The 20,841-nt window shown below is 36.6% G+C and overlaps 1 protein-coding gene across 2 annotated transcripts in view; it reads left to right on the plus strand.

Moving 5' to 3' along the window:
* LOC139964779 (mitogen-activated protein kinase kinase kinase 13-B-like) overlaps nucleotides 1-18,916 on the plus strand; it is a 59,377-nt gene extending 40,461 nt beyond the window's left edge. For both annotated transcript variants that reach the window (XM_071966740.1, XM_071966741.1), the window contains exons 7-15: nucleotides 4,614-4,720; nucleotides 5,911-6,019; nucleotides 11,910-12,019; nucleotides 12,535-12,651; nucleotides 13,272-13,397; nucleotides 13,868-14,645; nucleotides 15,686-15,774; nucleotides 16,362-16,611; nucleotides 17,843-18,916. In XM_071966740.1, the coding sequence (XP_071822841.1) occupies nucleotides 4,614-4,720; nucleotides 5,911-6,019; nucleotides 11,910-12,019; nucleotides 12,535-12,651; nucleotides 13,272-13,397; nucleotides 13,868-14,645; nucleotides 15,686-15,774; nucleotides 16,362-16,611; nucleotides 17,843-17,899 (1,743 nt within the window). In that variant the 3' untranslated portion in view covers nucleotides 17,900-18,916. The remainder of the gene's footprint in view (nucleotides 1-4,613; nucleotides 4,721-5,910; nucleotides 6,020-11,909; nucleotides 12,020-12,534; nucleotides 12,652-13,271; nucleotides 13,398-13,867; nucleotides 14,646-15,685; nucleotides 15,775-16,361; nucleotides 16,612-17,842) is intronic.
* Nucleotides 18,917-20,841: the final 1,925 nt, after the last annotated feature.

Below are 20,841 nucleotides of genomic sequence, written 5' to 3' on the forward strand. Positions count from 1 at the left end.
ACTTTATCGAGGGGGGGGAGGTGAGGGAGGGAGGGGTATTTGTGAGATGGAGAAGCAGGATGAGCCAGAAAGAAGGTCATTTATTTCTGTTTTGATTTGTATCAGGCTGTTGTTAACAATCGGTAATACTTGTTTCAACTAAAATATAACAGATTCCATAGAAAATGGTTGAAATTCTTCTTTCAAAAGTACCGAATATCACCTAGAGAAGCAGCTTATTTTATTTGCCAATCGTATTTTGCTTCGCCTGTACAAATTCTCTTCATTAATTGTGATGAGAAAAGTTTAATTTTTTTTATCAATCTAATCAAATAAATGATTTCTCGGTGGATAGTACATTCACCTATCCGTTTGCACTTTTCTGACGTTGGAAATGAAATATGTGCTCGTTCTTGCTTCAAAGTACACCAACCCTCTCAAGTTATTAATTGTTGTTCCCCAAAATGTTTGTTAACTGTCGTAATTTTATTTCCAAACTACTAAAAATAAATCTGCATGGCCTGGGGAAGGTCACAGAATCAAAAGGAACCTAAAAAATTTTTAAAAAAACAACTTAGCAATATAACTTAATTGTAAGTTCTTCATATTTTTGGGCTGAAAGACAAGTGTTTTTTTTTGCACACTAAACTCATTTGCATACAATAGCAGAAAATGATGTTTACCAAAGAACACTCTCCAATCCATCGGTAATCATCAAAGCAACCATGAAGGTCACTTTATTTGGCAAACCCAAACTCTGTGAAAATGAAAGGGAGAAAAAAAGTAGATCAATACTGTCTGGGACGGGAAGAGGTGTGATACCTCTTTGTATTTTATTGATGGAAATTGAAAGATGAAGAAAACAATGGTCTTTTAAATTGAAAGAGAAAGAATAGGTCATTGTCACGGTCTTCATCCCCATCATCATCATCACCATCGGTAAACTTGTAAAGGATTGTTCAAATTTAGGGCAAAGCACTTTAGGAAGAAAAATATTGCTTGCTTTTGTTAAGTGGGCTTATTAGTAAACATACTTGGCTCTCTGTCAGTTCAAAGGGATTATTAGATTGGCCAAACAAAGGACAATTATTGAGATTGGCTTTAACCTCAGAGGGGTCAAACTCTGGTGGTGTAAGTACATTCAACTGGGCACAGTTTATAATTATCTTAAGTTTTCACGATAATCCTGGCTCAACAGAAATAGCACAGGACAATGTAAGCAACGTAAGGTCAGATTGGCTCTTGGACGACCTCAGATTTATTTGTGGTTGGTTATTACTACATAGAAAATAATTTTGGACAGAGAGCTGCAATGCTCTTTTTGGGGGCCAGGGGAGTAGTTTATTAAATGTTTTACATAAAATATACAAAGAAGCTGAATGGATTCTGACATCCCTACACTTCTGTGATCCATTCATGTGAGAGAGATACACATTAAAAGAACACTCATATACACATTAGAGAATTATACACATTCAATGAACATTCACATACATGTTAGAGATATACACGTTCAAACAACACTCACATTCATGTTAGAGATATACATTCAAACAACACTCACATACATGTTAGATATATACACATTCAAACAACACTCACATACACCTTAGAGATATACACATTCAAACAACACTCACACACATGTTAGAGATATACACATTCAAACAACACTCACACACATGTTAGAGATATGCACATTAAATGAACATTCACATACATGTTAGAGACATACACATTCAATGAACATTCACATACACCTTAAAGATATACACATTCAAACAAAACTCACATAAATGTTAGAGATATACACATTCAAACAACACTCACATACATGTTAGAGACATACACATTCAATGAACATTCACACACAGGTTAGAGATATACACATTCAATGAACATTCACATACACCTTAGAGATATACACATTCAATGAACATTCACATACAGGTTAGAGATATACACATTCAAACAACAGATCCATACATGTTAGAGATATACACATTCAAAGAACAGATCCATACATGTTACAGATATACACATTCAATGAACATTTGCACCTTAGAGATATACACATTCAAACAACACTCAATATTGATACACTTAACTGTAACTTGTATTATGTACAGTAAACACATAACAAAGATACAGGCTCAATAATCTGTGGCGGGCTATCATAATGTAATTCCAGCTAACTCTTTTGTTTTATATCAGTCCCTCTCTGGTATTGATCCACCTCGCTATTGATTTTATGATGCTGTTCCAGGATTGGGTGAATTGAGGTATTATTTTAATGGTTGAAGTGACAAAAAGGTATACAATTCCTGGCAACAGAGGTCAGAGTCCCCCTGAGATATGGTAGTAGAATATATTTAGAGTAGAAATCAATTTGAGAATCGCTGTAGAAATACTTTGGAAATACTTATTCTCATCTCAGGAGTATTAAACAACAACCTAAATTTGAGCAGAAACCAAACAAGTAAGGTTGTCAGTCAGAAGAGTTAAAAAAAAAGGGAAAGTGGAACCACTCGTAAAAACGAGTAAAAGGTAAAAGAAAATGGTGTAGTTTGGAACAGGAACGGAATTGATGAAATTCCGGATCGACTGAAATGTGGAGCAATGGAATACGAGAAGGTCGAAGAAGATAGCTATTTGTTGATGAAGGGTCTCCTGTTGTCATGGATACAAGGATAGCGATATGCAAATAAAGTCACATTCGAAATATATACACAACAAACGAAATGAAAAACAGAGCAGAGAAAAGTTTGCGTTTTTTTTTTGTCGATGATAAGGAAATAGGTGAACATTGTTTTCAGATGTTTGCTGCAAGAAAGAAATCTTCAATAGTCTTTCACTTTATCGTAGAAGATTAGCCTGAATTTGACCATAAAATGTCATTTTATATCCAATATCATTCCAAGGTTTGAATGATTATTAATCTGCAAGATAAATAACTGAAATATTGAATGTTAGTAGTTGCCACATGACACAAATTTATATCAAATTTGTGTTAAATTGTCTTATTTAACCTTCCTCAATTACTGGCAATAATCTCGAGGTTCAGGGCATCCAGGATAGTTACATTTGATCAAATTTAACTATTTTGAACCATTTCTAGTGTGGTCAAAATTCTGAGGACAAGACTGATGATGACCTTTAAAAATAGCAATGAATCAATTGTAATTTCATTACATTTAAAATTTATTTAGTTGTGATTTAAAGATCCTGAGATTCCTTGATTATTATATTTCTATTTCTCAATAAAAACATTACCAGTAAGATCTTTTTCAAGCATATTGCATAGTGAATTAATTGGAAAGAAAAGGACAATTTTTGGAGGGAGCTATGTATGTGTGTGTATGTAAGTATGTATATGTATGTATGTTCGTGCATCAGTGTGTACAATTATTTATCAGCTAATCGATGCTATATAAAGACTGTACTTAATGCCTCTTGAACCCAGCAGATTGCATACAAATTTCACCACAGGCTCCAGAAATACTCTCTTCATCGTCACTTTACACGTTGAAAATAGAAAGTGCAATAAAATAGTTTTCGATTGCTTATTGCTGTATTGTTTAGGTTGTAATTATGGACTTTAAACAAACTAAATATCATCTCCACGGTTATTAACTTCTTTAGCAAACGGCAGCTTGACTCCTGTAGGGTAATATAAGCCTGGTATTTATTGGTTTGTCCGTGGAGCCAGACCATTGTGGCACCAGCAGGCAAGAGTATCGACTGGAGACATTGGGGGTTCTCATAGTCGGTTGCTTCTAGTCAGCTTGTCTAGAGCTGTGTCGTTAGGTGCCTGATAAAAATCTTGAGTATCCATAAAAGTTGTTTATAGGTTCATAAATTAATGACTGGCCTTTAATGACCTTCTGACAACAAACACAATATCAGAATGCCACAGCACTTGGGTTTAAATGCTTATTATGCTGTAACAAGTTTAATGGATGGTTTACAGACTAAACAAACAAGGTCCCATAGTCACCCCAGTTTTCTGTTTCTTTAGATTAAATATACAGAAGAAAAAAAAACAATTTTTCCCCCCCCCCATCCTTTTCTCTTATTCTTTGAATTGGGTGAACTTAGGTAAGAGTTGAATGTCCAGAGTAGTTTGTGGGTTGCGATAGATTTATGGCCTGGAAAGAATTTTCAGATCAATCAGAAATAAAGCTGTTTGAATATTTATTTGTATTGTCAACAGTGGTTTGGTCTTTCCAAGAAATGGTGAGGGCAATGAACTATGTATGGCTGTAGATGATGGTAGAAGTATTCTTCAAGGTCGCACACACAGCCTTGCATTTGTTTGCGGCTTGAGTTGTTTCATCGTAGGGTAAATTAAGAAGGATTCTATTTATCTTATACTTTTTAGAATTAGGTAAAGCCGTTGTGAATGATGGCATCATGGTGTTTTTTGTTTGTTTTTTATATGCAGCAAACTATATGCATGTATTTTTTCAGGGAGGTTTATGTAGAATTTAAACATTCTTATTTAGCAAGTGATTATTTTGGTTGCCCCTTATTTCCAAGCTCTATGTATTTTATATTTCAGTATTTTGTTCATTCTGGGCAAACAATGAATATTCATATTTGACCTTTGCTATTTTTATTTTCTCTTTTGAAAGGATGTGGATTCTTCGGCCATTATTTGGGGAGTTGGCAGTAACAGCCTTCAGTTACCCATCCCATCAACTTGTCCAGAAGGATTTAAGATCCTAATGATACAGTGCTGGTAAGAGCAATATCACTGTCTTCTTGTCAGTTTTAATGCACTCCCCTCCCTTTCCATTCCTTCCCTCTACCCTCCCTCTACCCTCCCCTCTTACCTCCCTCTACCCTCCCCTCTCCCCACTGCTCCCCAGATTGAGACCATTGGATTGGATACCATTAATCAGAGCAAGCCAGTAATACACATCTCGACCCAGGACTGAGGTTAAGGAACTTTGTCTGGTAGTAGCAACAGTTGATATGTGAGAACACTGCTATGTTTAAAAGAATAAACTGAACTGACTAGGAAATTTTAAACAAATTTTTAAAGAGCAAAGATGGCTCAGTTGTTATATCTCAAGATTGGTCTAAACAAATAGCTTTGATTGTGGGCATATTTAATGAAACATTCTGAAAGTATAACATTGGTAGCATAGAGAAATTTATATCCTCAGTTCAACAACTTTAACACTAAGCCCTACTTTACCCATTTCATCAGACCTGTTTCATTTGCATGGATACACAAAACTTGAATAACAATATTAATCGTCCCTGCCTACCTCATATCTTCCTCTCTCTCTCTCTGGTAGCCTTCAGTCATATCACAACATTTATATATATATATTTTTTTTCTGTAAATAAAGAGCATAAATATGGGTGTAAAGAATTAAAGATCAAGTTACTGTTTTCAAATGGTGACCTTTACTGGTGGAAAAGAGTTTTCAACATTCAGGGCAATGAGTTTGGTTAGATAGGCAATGGTGTGTCTCTGTATAAAGTATTCTTAGGAAATCAGACAACCGTTTTTCCTTAAGGACAGCCCTAGTTCCTAAAAAGACAGTATCCTTTACAACAGAACTTCTCCCCCATATTTGTGCCATTTCCTTCCCTCTTCCTTGACATTTGCAGGTTAAAAATAGATTTAATTTAGCCCGATTCATCAAGGATTGCGTAAACTACCCTGTCGCAGATCTCGGCCTGTCAGGCCAGCTAGGATACGAGATCGTCTTTTTATCTGGTAGCATAAACATCGACTGCCACGAAGGACGCAAGAACAGATTAAAAGGCTCTTTTTCACCAGAGCTTGGTTTTTGCTTTTTTGGCTAAGAGCGTAATAGATCGCTAAACCAGAGGGCATGTTTTTCGGCCGCCAGGGATTTCACTTTTTCCTATCTTTTCACCGTTATTGATACAACAACCTCTTTTACCCAACAGGGCTGCCAAAACTAAGAACAGACCCAACTTCAGACAGATCATGATGCATCTAGACATAGCAGCTGCCGATTTTCTCTCCACCCCACAAGAGGCCTACTTTGACAAACAGGTAAAGAAAATTCATGTGACATTAAGCCAATATTTAGCAGAAAGCTGCTTCACTTTTGCCAGTGCTCCCTCCCCCCACTCACGTTTTGAAGGAGAGAAGGGCAAAAAATTCACTCTGAAGAGATCATCCATTATTATGGCTTGTAAGAGTTTGAAGTTTAAAACAAAGAATGGGAATGGTCAGTTGATAAAACGTGCTGACAAGAGGTAGGGCATGTTGTGTGGATACTTTATCATGTACAAGATATTAATACAAGACAACAACAATGCAGACGAAACAAGTCATAGGATGTAATAAGACATGCAGGGTCTCTTATGTCAAAAATGCTTCATTTCTGTCTGTATTATTTGACATTTTAAAACACGCTTTGACTCATGCTTTAGGAATTTATACATCTAACAGATTTAATAACAAACTTACTGTGTTAGCTCCTTCATATTTACACACCTGTAATAATCACAAGGTAGTTGACTATAAAAATAACTGGGTATTTTTTTTTCCCTTGTAGGAAACACCTGCAAATAATACATTCCATCATGCATGAGTCATACACAGAATATTTTTTTATCTACCCTGGTAAAAACTTTGGACTTTTCGCTGCTTTGGGGAGAGTTACTCTCCTGTTTCTTTTGTTGTCTTGCTCTTTGTTGACATTTATTACTTTAAAGAGGTGTAAGTGGGGTGCAAACAAGTTATTAAAGTTATACAATTGGATTGACGTCCATCAGCCTGTCACGGTATGAATTCTTGGTTGATCATGATCGGTCTTATTTTAATTCCTCAAAATGTGCTAGAAAGTCAGTAATTTTCACTTTTCAATTAAATGATTAAAATAGTAAAGAAACCAGCTTCTGTGGGGAGTCATGTCAAACTAGGACAACAGCAGTAAGAGACAAACATTGCATATATTCATATATGTTCATGTGATGCAATAGTGCATATGTTACTTAATTTGATGTAAAAGGATTAACATTAAACAGTAAAAGAAAACTGCATCCAGCTACTCTTGGAACCATTTCAAACGAGAACTAAAGCAGTAAGAGGCAAATACTGATAGTTCAACATTTCAGAATTAAAATATCATATTTATCAACAACAAGAAAAAATAATAGAAAAGAAAATTATACACATTTTATGATAAACAACCTTGAACAACTGTACTTTAATATTGCTTTATGTGATCATTTGTTTTAAGTTAATTTGATTTGATTTTAGTAGTAATGCTAGATGGAAATGGGAAAAAATATGGAGAAAATAGGCTGTGATACCCATAACCTGAAATTTAAATATTTCATTAACCATTTTGGTGAAGATTGTGGAGATTGTGTCAATGTCTATTGTGTACTAGCTGTCACAATAATAACTTTAGCCTTGATTCCCGTCAGTTTTTGGCGTATCAGAATAAATACAGTGAGTCATTTCTAGAATCGGCGAACAATAAGCACAGACCCAGTCATGTATAATGCTGAGAATTTGAGAAGTAAATATCAGTGACAGGCTGTGGGGTTAGACAGGCAGTTATTGCACATCAAAAACTACAAAATATGCAAATTATAGAAACATAAAGACAGTTGGTTAGTTTGGGTAGGGATGTGTTGAGTAAAACCTGTACCGGGGGGTGGGGGGGGGGGGGTGACTTGCACTGCATGTAAGGATAGGGAGTTTGAAGTATGTTATGGGAACTGGCCCACCCAAGTTCTGCTCTCTTACTGACCCCCCCCCCCCCCACCATCTTTAGCAGCAGTGATGCTAATGGCCATTGTTGTTTTTAGTGTTTCATTTGTTCGAAAGCTACAAAAGTAGCTTGTTAATTCAGGTAACCAGATAGTAGTACCTCCTTCATGTTACATTTAAACGAAACATCAATTTTGAAGGTATCACTCATGAAAGTTTGCTTTTAAATACTACGTTAGTGGTACTCTCATTTCATGTCAAAATGGTGATACATACATACACACGTACATACACATATTCATACACAGGATAATATCCATATGGTATTATCATTTGGTAGAAACCAAGAATCTCTCTGCAAAAGAATGTAATAAATAAAGGATGTGATTTCACTGAGAAATTTATCACTTTTACAGACAATTTTGAGGAATTTGAGGCTCTTCTTGATTTATAAAGTATTCACTTTGTCTCTGTAATGCCAGTTCACATGGTTAGCATTACCATCATCTCTAGTATTTATTAGAGAGTAAAGATATATTTAATTACCCATGAGGGTGGGACTCCAGAGACATTTTATATGAAATGTGACTTATTGGCAGCAATAATGTAGAATCAGTCAACACACTGGCAGATTGAGTCAAATTACAGTTACTATTAAAGGAATATAGGCATAGATTTCATCTGGGGATAACCCTCTACTTAAAGAGCTTGGTATAAAGAAGGAAATGGACCATGATGTGTACAGTAAGTGAATGTTTTATGTCGTAACACCTCCCCCTCTGCTCATTCACCCAGTTCCCATCTCCCCCCCCCCCCTCCCGATCCAACAGAAAAGCAGAGGTGCATGATCAATAATTTCTGGATTTAGGTGCCATCTGAAGAAAGCCAAAACAGTTTTGATTTGTATTCTGATGAATTAGCTGTAATATATTCAGATGTTCCTCCCCCCCCCCCACCACCACCATCCGACCCCTCACTGTCCACCGTCTCGACAATTCAACTGTTTGATATTGTTTGATACTTCCTTCACGACACTTAAGTAACTTATGGTTTAAGAAAGTATGTACCACTTGTGTCTATAAAGATATATATATCATGGTTTAAGTAGGCATATTAAGGATTCAAAGAGTTCAACAGATTTTATCCCTCCCTTCCCTGTCTGCTGTATGTAACCACTCCATTGTACCCTAGCCTAAAAACTAGTAACATTCAGGAAGTTTTGGGAGACCAGCTCTTATTTAGGTCATAGTTCCTTATTCTTGAAAGGATTTGTTGGCTCCCAAAAGGACTTGTACTTCCCAGTTCAATTCAAGTTTACTTGTTGTTTCACAACTAAAAGGTAGAAATACAATGAACATAACATATATAACAATGTGTATAAATCTGGTGATATAGGAACTCTTCTATAAATCCTAAGAGAGGTTTAACAATGTAGAACAATCCCAACCAGAAAGAAACATAAGTTCATTCCTCATCTGATTTCATGAAGGATTTTTTTATAAGGGAGGGGGGGGGTTCCTGTTTTGCTATATGTTCCTTTAAAAAATTAATGTTTGCACATGGACTACCCTGCCGCAGATCTGTAAGAGGAAATAGAGAGAGTATCTGACAATTTGTAGATACAACAGATGATGGATGAGGCTGTTAGGAAGGATTGGTTTACAAACTTTGGCATTTAGTGTAGTAATGTGTGTTGTATCACAAACACTGGTTTGTTAATACATCAGACTATATATAAATATATGCTGAGCTCTCTCTCATTTGTAAATTTGTCTCATTCAAACTACTTTCCTGTTTGTCATTGTCGCAGTGTAAACAACTGTGTTGTAATTTATAGTTTCTTGGTACTATTGCCACAGACCTGGAAAGAATTAATACTTCCAAGACCAAAAAAAAAGAAATAGTGGGGGGGGGGTGTTGGGAGAGGGAAAGAATTATGGGGAAAAGATAGACGAAGATATTCAAGGGTAGTAATCTATTCTTAGTCTTAATTTTTTTAAATGTTCGAAATGTACACACACAAAAAAAGCATCATATGTATTATTTTTCATTGTAGTTTAGTGACACAATATAAAGCAGATTACACAGTGTTACAGGAAGAGGAGGAATAACTTTCCTTTTTTCAAATGTGAATGCTATTGGATATCTACTATTTGGATACAATTTGGTTTAAAGATTTCTTTAATGATTGTTTGACTGAAATCGAAAGCCGTCCTTTTTATAAAACTAAAATTTGCAACTTTTCTGTAACTTAGATTCTTTGTTGCCATCTATATTCCGCCATGAAGAAACAGCGGCAAAGCTGATCTTCCCTACGACGAGCTGTTGTACTTTTTACCTGCCGATAATTTATAGTTGTTTAAAACTCATAGTCTAAAAAGGAAGGGGGAAAATGCCTTAGGAGATAACTTTCAAGGTGCTTGGTTCCCGAAAATAGGATAATTTACAACAAGTTATAGCGGTATTCTTTCCCGTGATTTATCTTCGTCCATCAAGAACACCTAATATAAAAGTATTTTAATGTTCTTGAGATCTTACATCTCTCATCACAAAGTATTTCATTTTTGAAAATGGTACACCCCAAAAAAAGTTATCACCTCACTGTAGAGAAATGATGCTAAATGTGGAAAGTGTCTGATTTCTAATACCTTAGCAGCCGCCATCTTTTAGCGCTTGAAAATTGGTGCCTGGATATCGGGGGAACATCCAAGAGATAGTTGTAAAAAGGATCTTTGTTACATCTAAATGCTACAAGGAATTAACTAAATTTTGCTATAACTTTTATCGGAGGTACAACATTTCAGTTGAATTGAATTAATACTCATTGCTTGTGAAGCTTAAGATGTTATTCATTTTCTCTCCTTGGTACTGTTGATAGGGACAGACATATTTGTCTTAAAATAAATCATCCATGTTTACGGAAAAAAAAACAGAGATACTTAAAAGTTTCAACTTGTTTGATGTGGATTTGTTCATTACATCAACAAAATGTAAACCTGAATGGATTAAGATGTAAACAGTCAGGAGAGGGGGGCAGGAGGGGAGGAGGGAGGGGGCAGGAGGGGGGCAGGAGGAGATAAGGCATCTCAATTGTCTCTTTGAAAAGTTGTCTTCTTTTTTTTTAGCAGAATTTTCCAATTTTCTAAAATTTTGCTTTATTGTCCCCAGTTTAAACAGAAAATATAAATCAAGAGTTCATTTGTTTAAGTTGTTGAGTTAGTAAAACTATCATTATTTCCAAAGTTCTGTTTTTAGTCTTTGAAGCTTCCAGAGCTCAATCTCTAGTAAACTCTCTTATCTCTCTCATTTAAAAGATTTGAATTTTGTAAAGCCAAAGCTCTCCCAGTGGAATCCTTTTTTCCCTGCTCCTGTTCGATGGTCTGGCCCCTACAAATATTTACATGAACGAAGCCGTTGTTAAGTGTACCGTAAACGTAACGGACGCACGAGTCAGTGTTTAGAGTTTCATTTTTCAAAGCGTTAGCAGAGCCTCGGACATCCATCACGGTTACAGAAAGTCCGTCGCCATTTACTGATGCAGTGATGGAGACTCTGTGACCACTGGGAAAATTGATATTGCTTAAAGCTTAAAAGGAATTGGGAGTTATGATTGTTATGTTGAGAGGAATTGGAAGCTCATCAACAGGAAAGCCGACTCCATCCTCCAATCGATCTTCAAACTGATCATTATCGATCATTAAGTCATGTTTTCATCTATTTCGAATTTGTGGCTTTTCTGTAGAGTGTCTGCCAATAGCTCCAAACTATTTTGTCTTACTTTATTTCAAAATGCATCGTCCTATCGTTGCCTCTTATATCAACTTTGAATAATGACTAGTCAAGTAACAAGGATCTGCTTCTAGCTCTGTTCTGGATAGAGATTTGGATGAACGAAAATGAGATTTGATCGTTGTTCCAATTAGTACTATCTATCACTTTTCAAGTTTGTCTTATAACAAAATATGCCAGGATGCATCAATTTTAGATGATTTTGTGATGTCTCCTTTTTCATTAAAGAATTAAAGAATGTTACTAAAACCATGATTTGATTGCAAACAGTCAGGTGACTTTTTTTTTTTTTCTTTCCATTATCTCTCTGACACTTTGTCCCCAATTATCAGAATATTTTTAATTTTTTTGTACTAACAGTATAAAGTGAAAGCAAAATGAATGAATAAATTAATTTATAGTTAATTGTTTCTCTCTTACCTCCCAGGTCGACTGGAGAGAAGAAATCAAAGCTGAATTTGAAAAGATCAAATCCCAGGGATCTCATATCCATCACATTGATGAAGAACTGATAAGACGAAGAGAAGATGAACTTAGGTAAGAAACATGATCCCAGAACGATGAACAAATATAGGCCAATTGATGAAAGACACCAGTCACTTTATTCTATTATTTAGGGGAGAGAAGATGGAATAGAGCAAATTTAGGAACAATCCTGGAAAAATGTAGTGTCTGAAAAAGTGAGGAATATTGAAAGTATTAGAGATTTTTAGAGGCAAAGTATACTCAAGTGTAGACAAGTTTGGCAAAATGCTTTGGTTGGTCACAAATTTGTTGAAGCGGAGAGAGGGTACAAAACTATATCGTTTTCTTTCTATGATTCGTTGAATTAAACGCTAAAAACACTCATATTTTAGATCACATTATTTTACAATGGTTGGCAGTTTGTTTGGCCCAAATGCCTCTCTCTACCTCTCTCCCACTCTCCCAAAAAGAGCAAGGCAAAAATATTGAAAAATACTCCCCAAGCTCAAGAAGCCGCTCTTTTCAGAAAGCCAAAAATCTCATCATTTCTATTTTTTATGTGACTGCCATTTGTTTCGACTTCACAGTCATGCTCAGGATATACGAGAACACTATGAGAAGAAATTACAGCGAGCGAACGACCTTTACCTCGAACTAACCTCTTGTTTACTACAACTTGAGCAGAGGGAGAAAGATATCACAAAGTAAGTGACATTGTAGCACTTTTACAACATCAATTTGATGATTAAGTTAGATGTAGCTGAAGGATGACAAACATGTTTTCACCTCTGATGCGGTGGAGGTACATGTCCGCTTCAGGGAGGATTAACTTTTTCTTCTTCTAGTCTGTTGGTCTGTTTCCTTTTTGAGTGTAATGTTGCAGATATTTACATATGCTGGTATCAGTGTCTTCCATTACATTGTGCTACTGTTTAAATTTAAGTTGCATTCCTGAAGAACTCTTGCCAGGACCTTGTAGCAGAATGACAAGGAAGAATGTTTCTAAAATGTTCACATTCCAAACACAGAATATGTTCTAAAATGTTGAAATACTTCCAGTCTTTGTTTTAAACCAGTCATCAGCCATTTTCAGCTTTCTGTCTAACTTTCCACAATAATTGCCGCACACGCCTGAAAATGATAAACTTAGAGGTGGTTGATGACCGTGTAAAATAATCATGTTAATATATGACTGAATATTGCTCAGTATCTTTCATACATAACTGTTGGAAGATGACAGGAGTCTGGTTACAATATTTTGATCTGTAAGCAGATGTACTTGAAGGAAACTATTCATGTTCTTCCTGTATTATGGTTCTTCCAGACGAGAACAAGCGCTGAATGTGGCAAGTCGTGGCAAGAAGCTGCCAAAGCCGATCATTCAGAAAAGAACTGTGGAGAAATTTATGAAAAAATATGGAGTGCAACACCAAACTTCAACCCTTGGACGGTTAGTATTAACTAGGAAAGCAAATCCCAAAATGCAAAAAAATGAAATTAATATCTGTAAATATTTCTGATTGAAAGTGACAGCAGTTATACTGCTAGGTGGATGGCAAGGAAATGTTTCAGGAAGATAAATGGTGGTGAGGAGAGGGGGTAAGGGTGAGGTAAAGAAAGAGAAAGAGAGAGGAAATGGAGAAAGGTGAGGCATTTCAGGCAGGATGAAATGTATAACACTCTCTAGACAAAACAGAAGATAAAACTATAAAAGATCAGAAACAAAAGATATTCAAATGAATATTAATGACACTCAATAACATGCTTTAAACAAGCAGTGTTTATGGGCCCCCCATTCTCACCCCCTCTCTGCCCCTAAAATTTATTCTGTGTAAGATCAAAACCCAACAACAAAAAATGAAATCATTGTAGATCTGATTTGGATGTTTGAATGTTACCTTTTTTCCCTTCACTCTCTAGGTACAACAGTCCAGACAGTTCCTCGGTTAGCCCAGAAATAGGCCGAGAAATGTCTGCCACCCTCCCAAGGGCATCCACCGCACAATTTAATCGCAAGTCTCCGCATCGTTCTGGAACAACCAGACGACACAAGCGCAGCAACAGCCGAGGAGGTGTCGACAAGATTCTGATCGGGAGAGACGGTCAGGATATAAGGTTCAAAGATAAGGAGTTGGATAAAATTCAGCACAGCGCAAGCTTTAGAGTGTGTGCATCCGATGTGGACAAACTCTCCGAAACAGAAGGCGGACCTCTTCGTCGGGTCAGGAGCGATCATTTGCCAGTCTTTCCTCGTTCTCATTCAAACTCTTCCGCTGATCATTCAGACACAAATCAAAACATTAATGCTGCCCCCACCACAAATCTGACCTCAAGATGCACATGTCAATGCCAAAGACACAAGATGGCTTATGTGAAGCGCCCTGGTAGTGCGCATAGGCAAGTCATAGGCCTTCACACGAACTACATTGCGGCCAGCGATAGTGACGATATTAATAGCAATAACCTACCACAGACCTCGTCCCCGATAGGAACACTACCCACCCATTCTGAAATGGGGTGCTTGAAGGATTCGCACATCTGTGAAAACTTAACCATTCAGAGCACTGCTTTGGATAACGTCCAGAAAAGGTGTCCAGGGAGCGCATTACGGGTGTCCAAGAGGCGAAGTCCGTCCCCGCCAAAAAGAATCAAGGCTCAGGGACGAAATTCACTAGAACTGAAAAATGAATTATCAAAGGTGCGTGATTCCAGTGATATATCATGAAATTATCTTTTGAATTGGAATGCTAGGTAGAATGATAAAATTTGCTTTTCTCTCACTCTTATCTGATCAATCCTAATTGAACACAACAAGAACGAAAAAGAGAAAGTTTGAAAGTTACCAGCTATTTGAATAAATGTCTGCAGTTGGGATGGCCAGCCACAGGTTTTGTGGAGTCGAAGAAGTGTAATCGTCAATTTTTTTGTGCTTTTAATTGGTTCTTGGGTACATGCAAGTCCGGAAGCTTTCAAAGTTAATCAAATTTCATTAATGTTGTGAAGACAAACTCGCTAGATCTGCAAATCATATTGCTAGCTGTCAAATTGCCGACAGAGATTCCCTCATATTTTTCCCTTTTGTAAATTTTCTTGTTTCACATGCCATTGCTTATGCAGAAAGTCAATTTAAGGTGCAAAGAAATTCTATTAAATTTGGTGTATCATTACTTCACTTTATTGTCAGGAATATGTATAAAGGCCAGATTGTTGTGCCTTTCAGGAAATTTATTACCCAAAATGTAGCATCTCACAGTTGGTATTAGGGAATGGAAGGGAAGGGGGAGGGGGAGATGGTTGGAGGTGAGAGGAATAATTTTCATTTGGACATAACTATCATAAGTTATGAAAAGATATATATGACAGTGTTATTAGATGCTGTCTTTCACTCTGTGGATAGAAGCAGTGCAGATATGAGGCTTCTGTTTTTAATACAACAGATATTAAAGAGAAGATCGGTATTTCAAATCGAGAGAGGATTGATTGGTATGTCCATTGGGATTAAACATTTAATCAGGCATTACAGATGTAGGCAGGCATCATCTATCACCAATCTCCTCTGTGTTTCTAAACAGTCCTGCTTTCTTTCTTATGTGTAGCGTTGCAATTATACACAACGTCGGTTGTCAAAAAATACTATTCTGGTAGGATATTGAACATCGGTACTTCCGCCTTTTTATTCCATAGGCCTTGTTCTTTTAGGATTAGATAATGAATAGGTTTATATCTCTTTTTCATCAGGAACCTGACATTTTTTCCAGTGACGAGGAGGACCATACCGTTGAAGACAATCATTCCAGCGATGAAGAGCCAACATTAATGGCCGATGTGTAAGTGACTGCATTTTGAATCTTGAAGCAAGTGATTACAAAATTTCATGCAAGATACAAAAGCTTTGAAAAAATAGTAAAAGTTTTTATACAAAGTCTCACCCAAATAAATGAGAGCCAAATGCTCATGGATCTACGAGACAGTGCAGAAGGGTACAAGTAGGCTCGTAGCCAAGGGGGGCGAAGGGGGCGACCGCCCCCCCCTGAGCATATTTTTTTTGTACGTTTTTATAATATCGCTAGTAATTTTAAATAGAAAATGCTTAGATGCAACTTGCAAGGCCTGGGAAGTGCCATTTCCAGCGATCTGGGAGGCATTTTCGGCCAAAATTTTCTTGTACGCTTCGCGCCAACCCGTGGTGGCGCTACGCTTAGATAGTTTCCAATGCCGAATTAACGGCTCTGATAATTTGCCTACAGGTTTGCCCCTCTCTTGGCAAATTCCTCACTACGCGCCTGGTTATGTGTTTGTAAGTAATAAATATTGGAACCCCAACATATTTTTTTTTAAATGTTATGAGTTGAGCATTTAAGAAATATGGCTATTCGAGATAAGCAATGGCGTTCATTTGTTCATGTTTCACCAGACCTCTCTCTGGTAGCAGACAATCCGTGCTCAGTCACAGTTTCTCAGAGGAAGAGGAAACCATCGTGGAGTGTTCTCACGGTCCATCTACAGAGTGTCATATTAGTCGAAATCATTCATCAAGCATCAGGCTCCCTCCTCCCAGCAACCCTTCTAACAACCTTGAAACCATAGCATCAGATGGTTTGTCAGAGCAGGAAGAGGCAGTCAGAAAAGTCATGAAACAGATATCTGCTGAGAAAATGTTTGAAGTAAGTTTTTTTGGTAAAATTCTGTGAATTCATAGCCTCCTCATTCTTTCAAGAGGTCTTCTGCAAAATGATTTCATCTGGTCAAAATGAGAGATGTGAACTTGGTTCATCGTAAGATTTAGAGAACCTCCAGATTCCTTGGTAGCCGAAGCTTTTGTAAATCATCATCCCCTCTAAATGTATGTATGTTTGTATTATAGATCCTCCTGCAAGCAGGAACTCGCGAAGAAGCCACATTGGCTTATCAAAGCCGCAAGCTGACCGAAGTCAGTCTCTTACATTCATATTTAACGTCCATGATTATGAATTGTCAATAACTCTGTAACTGGACGACATACATTAATCTTGGAGTGACTTGAACTCGGGACCTTATGATTGGAAGGCACCGGCGTTAACCACTGAGCTAACACTCCAAAAATCAATGTATGACTTTCATACCCAAATGAATCACTAACACAACCTCCAAACAAGTTGTTGATTATAATGATGGGCAATGTAGGAGACAGAGCATCATCATTAAGTGATAACACCAGATAAAACATCTTCAGATTTAAGATACTACATATTACTGAAAATGAACAGGCATATCAATGCAAACATGGAGCGATGGATTACTTTCATTTTGCATTTATTCTGATAGATCAGATGGATCCAGAATTATTTATGAGTTGGAAATGTTGCAAGAATGGCTAAGTGAGGACCTCAACAACTGGATCATGAATGAATCCCTCCACCTCTTCCCCCTCTGCCCCTCACCCCAGGAAATGTGCTAAATAGATTTGCAAAGGATGCATAGTGGTCAAGTGATTAAGGCAGTGAGTGGACTTGTGATCTAAGGATTACAGGTTCGAATCCTGGCCAGATCATTACGTTGTGTCCTTGGGCAAGGCACTTTATCTCCATTGCCTCTATTCACCCGGGTGTATATATGGGGACTTGCGAGGGTAACTTGTAAATATAGTTGTGTGTGCTGGTTTGTGGCTGCACCCTGTGGGAAGTCTCCAGGGGACACAATTTGGTGTTAGATGTGACAAGTTATCCATGACCAGGGGTTGACTTGTAAAGTCTTCTGAAGGGGCCTTGGCCCAAACAAGACTGTAAAGCTTTAACTTTTTCAAAATGAGTGAACTGTGGTTACACCACTAAATAGGAGTATCTCAAAAATGAATAGCCAATGAATTGGGAGTAATAAAACATATTTGGTAATTTTTTGTTTCTGTCTCTCTCACAGCCAACTGTGAACTATGCAGCGACTGATTCAGATAGCAGTGATGGTCACGAGGAGTAGAAGAACATCCTCTTAGCACCATCATCTCTCTGTAAAAATCATCGATTGTAGTAAAACAACGATGATAGAAATACTCGTCAACGAAGATCGCAGAGCTGATTAGAGACGGATTCCTGGCCGAAGGAATAATTGGTCTGCTACTGACTGAGTATTTTACAGTTTGAAAGATTTCGTCACCATTTTGTGACATTGATGGAAACCGCCAGTTTTAAAGTGACAGAAAAGAGGTATATACTTTCAGAGTGGGTCTTATAAGAATCGTTCGAAAAGACATTTCCGTGAAGACTACTTGACAGTGACTTCAGCCTGCAAACTGTTGATGGAGAAGGTTAAAGCTGTATGCAATCTTGGAAGCGAGTTCCTGAAAGAAGATCCTTTCAAGGTAGCAGTACTACTTAAAATGTTGATCTTGAAGAAAAAAATGAAATAATATCATTTTGTTTTTTAGCTTGTCATCAAAGATGAAGTACTAAAACACAACAATCATCTTAAACAAGCAAAATGACCACAGCTGGAGGGAAGTTGGTCTATGATCGGTTTTCAAACTGATTAATTTATAAGGGCGTCTTGTTAGGCTGTAAGATTGGTACAATTGTGGCACGTAACCATGGCCATTCCATACAAAACATTGCTATCATCTTACAACTGCATGAATCAATATATATGTCCAAGGGCATTAAAAACAACCACAGAGGAAATTTAACAAGAGTTGAAAAGCTTTTGAAATTTATTGGCAAGAATGTTGTTAAGCATGCTGTGAGGGTATTGACAAATGCTCAGGAATTTCTGATCTTGAAGAATGTGATTGAGTAGATGGCTCTCCTAATCTTTCATGTCAGAGCATTCTTCATTCTAGATCTGTTGAAAATCCACAAAGGTGGAGAGTTACTCCTGTTTTACTATGCTTCTAATGAAATGGAATAAGTTGGCTTTAGTAATTTCTGTTTACTAAAAGAAATTATTTTGGTACACACAAAAATTTGTGATGGATGTATTTAATACACTGTATATGATGGCCTGTAGAACAAACGTGGCAAAAAAATTGTTTTTAGTTTGGGTTTGAATGTTCCATGTTGTGTTAAGATGTGTTTACCTAAGAACCAATTTAAATATCCCTTGAATATTTCCTTTTTAATGCTTTCTTTGTTTTCCTTGTGAATAACCAAAACTTGTTTTCATTATCCTGGAGGTTTTATCCGATATATCCTTTTCCTCTGACAAAACTAATTTCATTTAAGTTGCTGTCGATAAATGTGGCATTCTCTGATTTAACCGACCTATAAAACAAAATGTGTTACATTTTCACAACATTGATTTGCGTATGTGTGTTTATAGATAACAAAACATACACATAGGCACACATCGTAGTCTCAAAAGCATACGAAAGACTCGCACAGGTATACTGCTTTGTCGTCATACAGAATTATTATTGCAAGTTTGGGAATTAAGCCTATTGAAAATCAATTCTCTCTCGGAAATATTGTAGACAAAATACTTGAAGATCTGGCTTCAATCGACTGCTTGCAAAGCTATAAGCTTAGGCTTTTTCTGGTGGCCTTTGGATTATGTTTGGTCGTAAATATACGCTAAGCCACAGTTGCTCAAAAGATTCAATCCACAATTCCCAAAGTTGACCTCTTTAAAGAACTTGGCAACATTGATTTATTTCCTAAATAGCTTTCAGCTTTATTACATCTCTTTTTTTTTTCTCTCTTTTTTTTTGTGTGTCTTTCCTTGAGATTTGCTTTCAATTATTTTACTTGCCATATTGTTTGAATATTCATGTTCAGTTTCTTTTTATATTCATTGAATATTCATTTAATTAGTGTATTCCAATTTATCTTTGTCTTCTTCTACCCATCCTCCAAAGTTACACTAAACCTTGTGTTTACATCTTACAAGTCATTTCAATGCTCTCAATAAGAGATCTTCTTTTCAACTTTACTTTTATGTAAAGTAACTTTAAAAATTAGGTCATATCTTACCTGTTTCTTATGAAAGAGATCCACATATTCATACATATTCATAAGTGATTGATAAGTCAGTGTATTCTGGTGAATGTTTTCAATCTTTTTACGTATCATCTGAATACTACTGCAGGGTCACATTTTTAAATGTGTTTAACATATGTTAGTCAGGGAGTAAGGTGACTGTTGAATATTCAGTGAATTTATCATTGTTTCATTAACATTTTAGTTTTGAGAGTGAGATAGAGAGGGAGGGGGGGGGTGGAGATGAGGTAAGATTTACAAACCTGATCATAAAACACAATTCATGTTTCGAAGTTTAAAGGGCACAGGTCTTTATTTCTGCTTAAAACAAGTTTTCACTGTAAGTAAACATATTTTAATAACCATATCACTGTATGAGAAGAGCTATTTCAGCAGGCCATTTCTTTATTACCTAATGTTGTGTACATAAATACCATACGATAGTATTGCTTTAGATATGCAGTTGGGTTGACGTTTTTTTTTTAGTATATATCATGTGTAATGTTCAGTCTATTCTCAGGTATAACTATTAGTCGTAGAGAATTGTTTTTGTCTTTTTCTCTTATCCCTTGGCTTATTAGAGTCAGGGCTGTTTTATGTAAATAAACTGAAGATCTTCCAAAAGTTATCAACCCTTCTCCATCTTCACAGCACCCCAGCCAGATAACCATCTCCCTTAATATGCTTTTCACAAAAAAAATTGTTCAAAACTGCTCATGGGTATCAACGTCATCACCAATGCCAATTCATTATGATATTCTTGTAAATCGTGTGTGACAGCGAAGTACTTAATTTGCACTTAATATTCACTTTAAGCACCTTTTTCTAATGATTGAAAATAATTTTTTTCTCCCCTTGCACTTGATTATCCAATCTAAAAGCTTTAAGAATGCTCTAAGTTTATGTACTTAACTAAACCACATTGGTATTTCACTGTTTTGAACATCTAGT

The sequence above is a fragment of the Apostichopus japonicus genome, chromosome 23 (assembly GCF_037975245.1).
Source record: "Apostichopus japonicus isolate 1M-3 chromosome 23, ASM3797524v1, whole genome shotgun sequence".
Lineage (NCBI taxonomy): Eukaryota > Metazoa > Echinodermata > Holothuroidea > Aspidochirotida > Stichopodidae > Apostichopus > Apostichopus japonicus.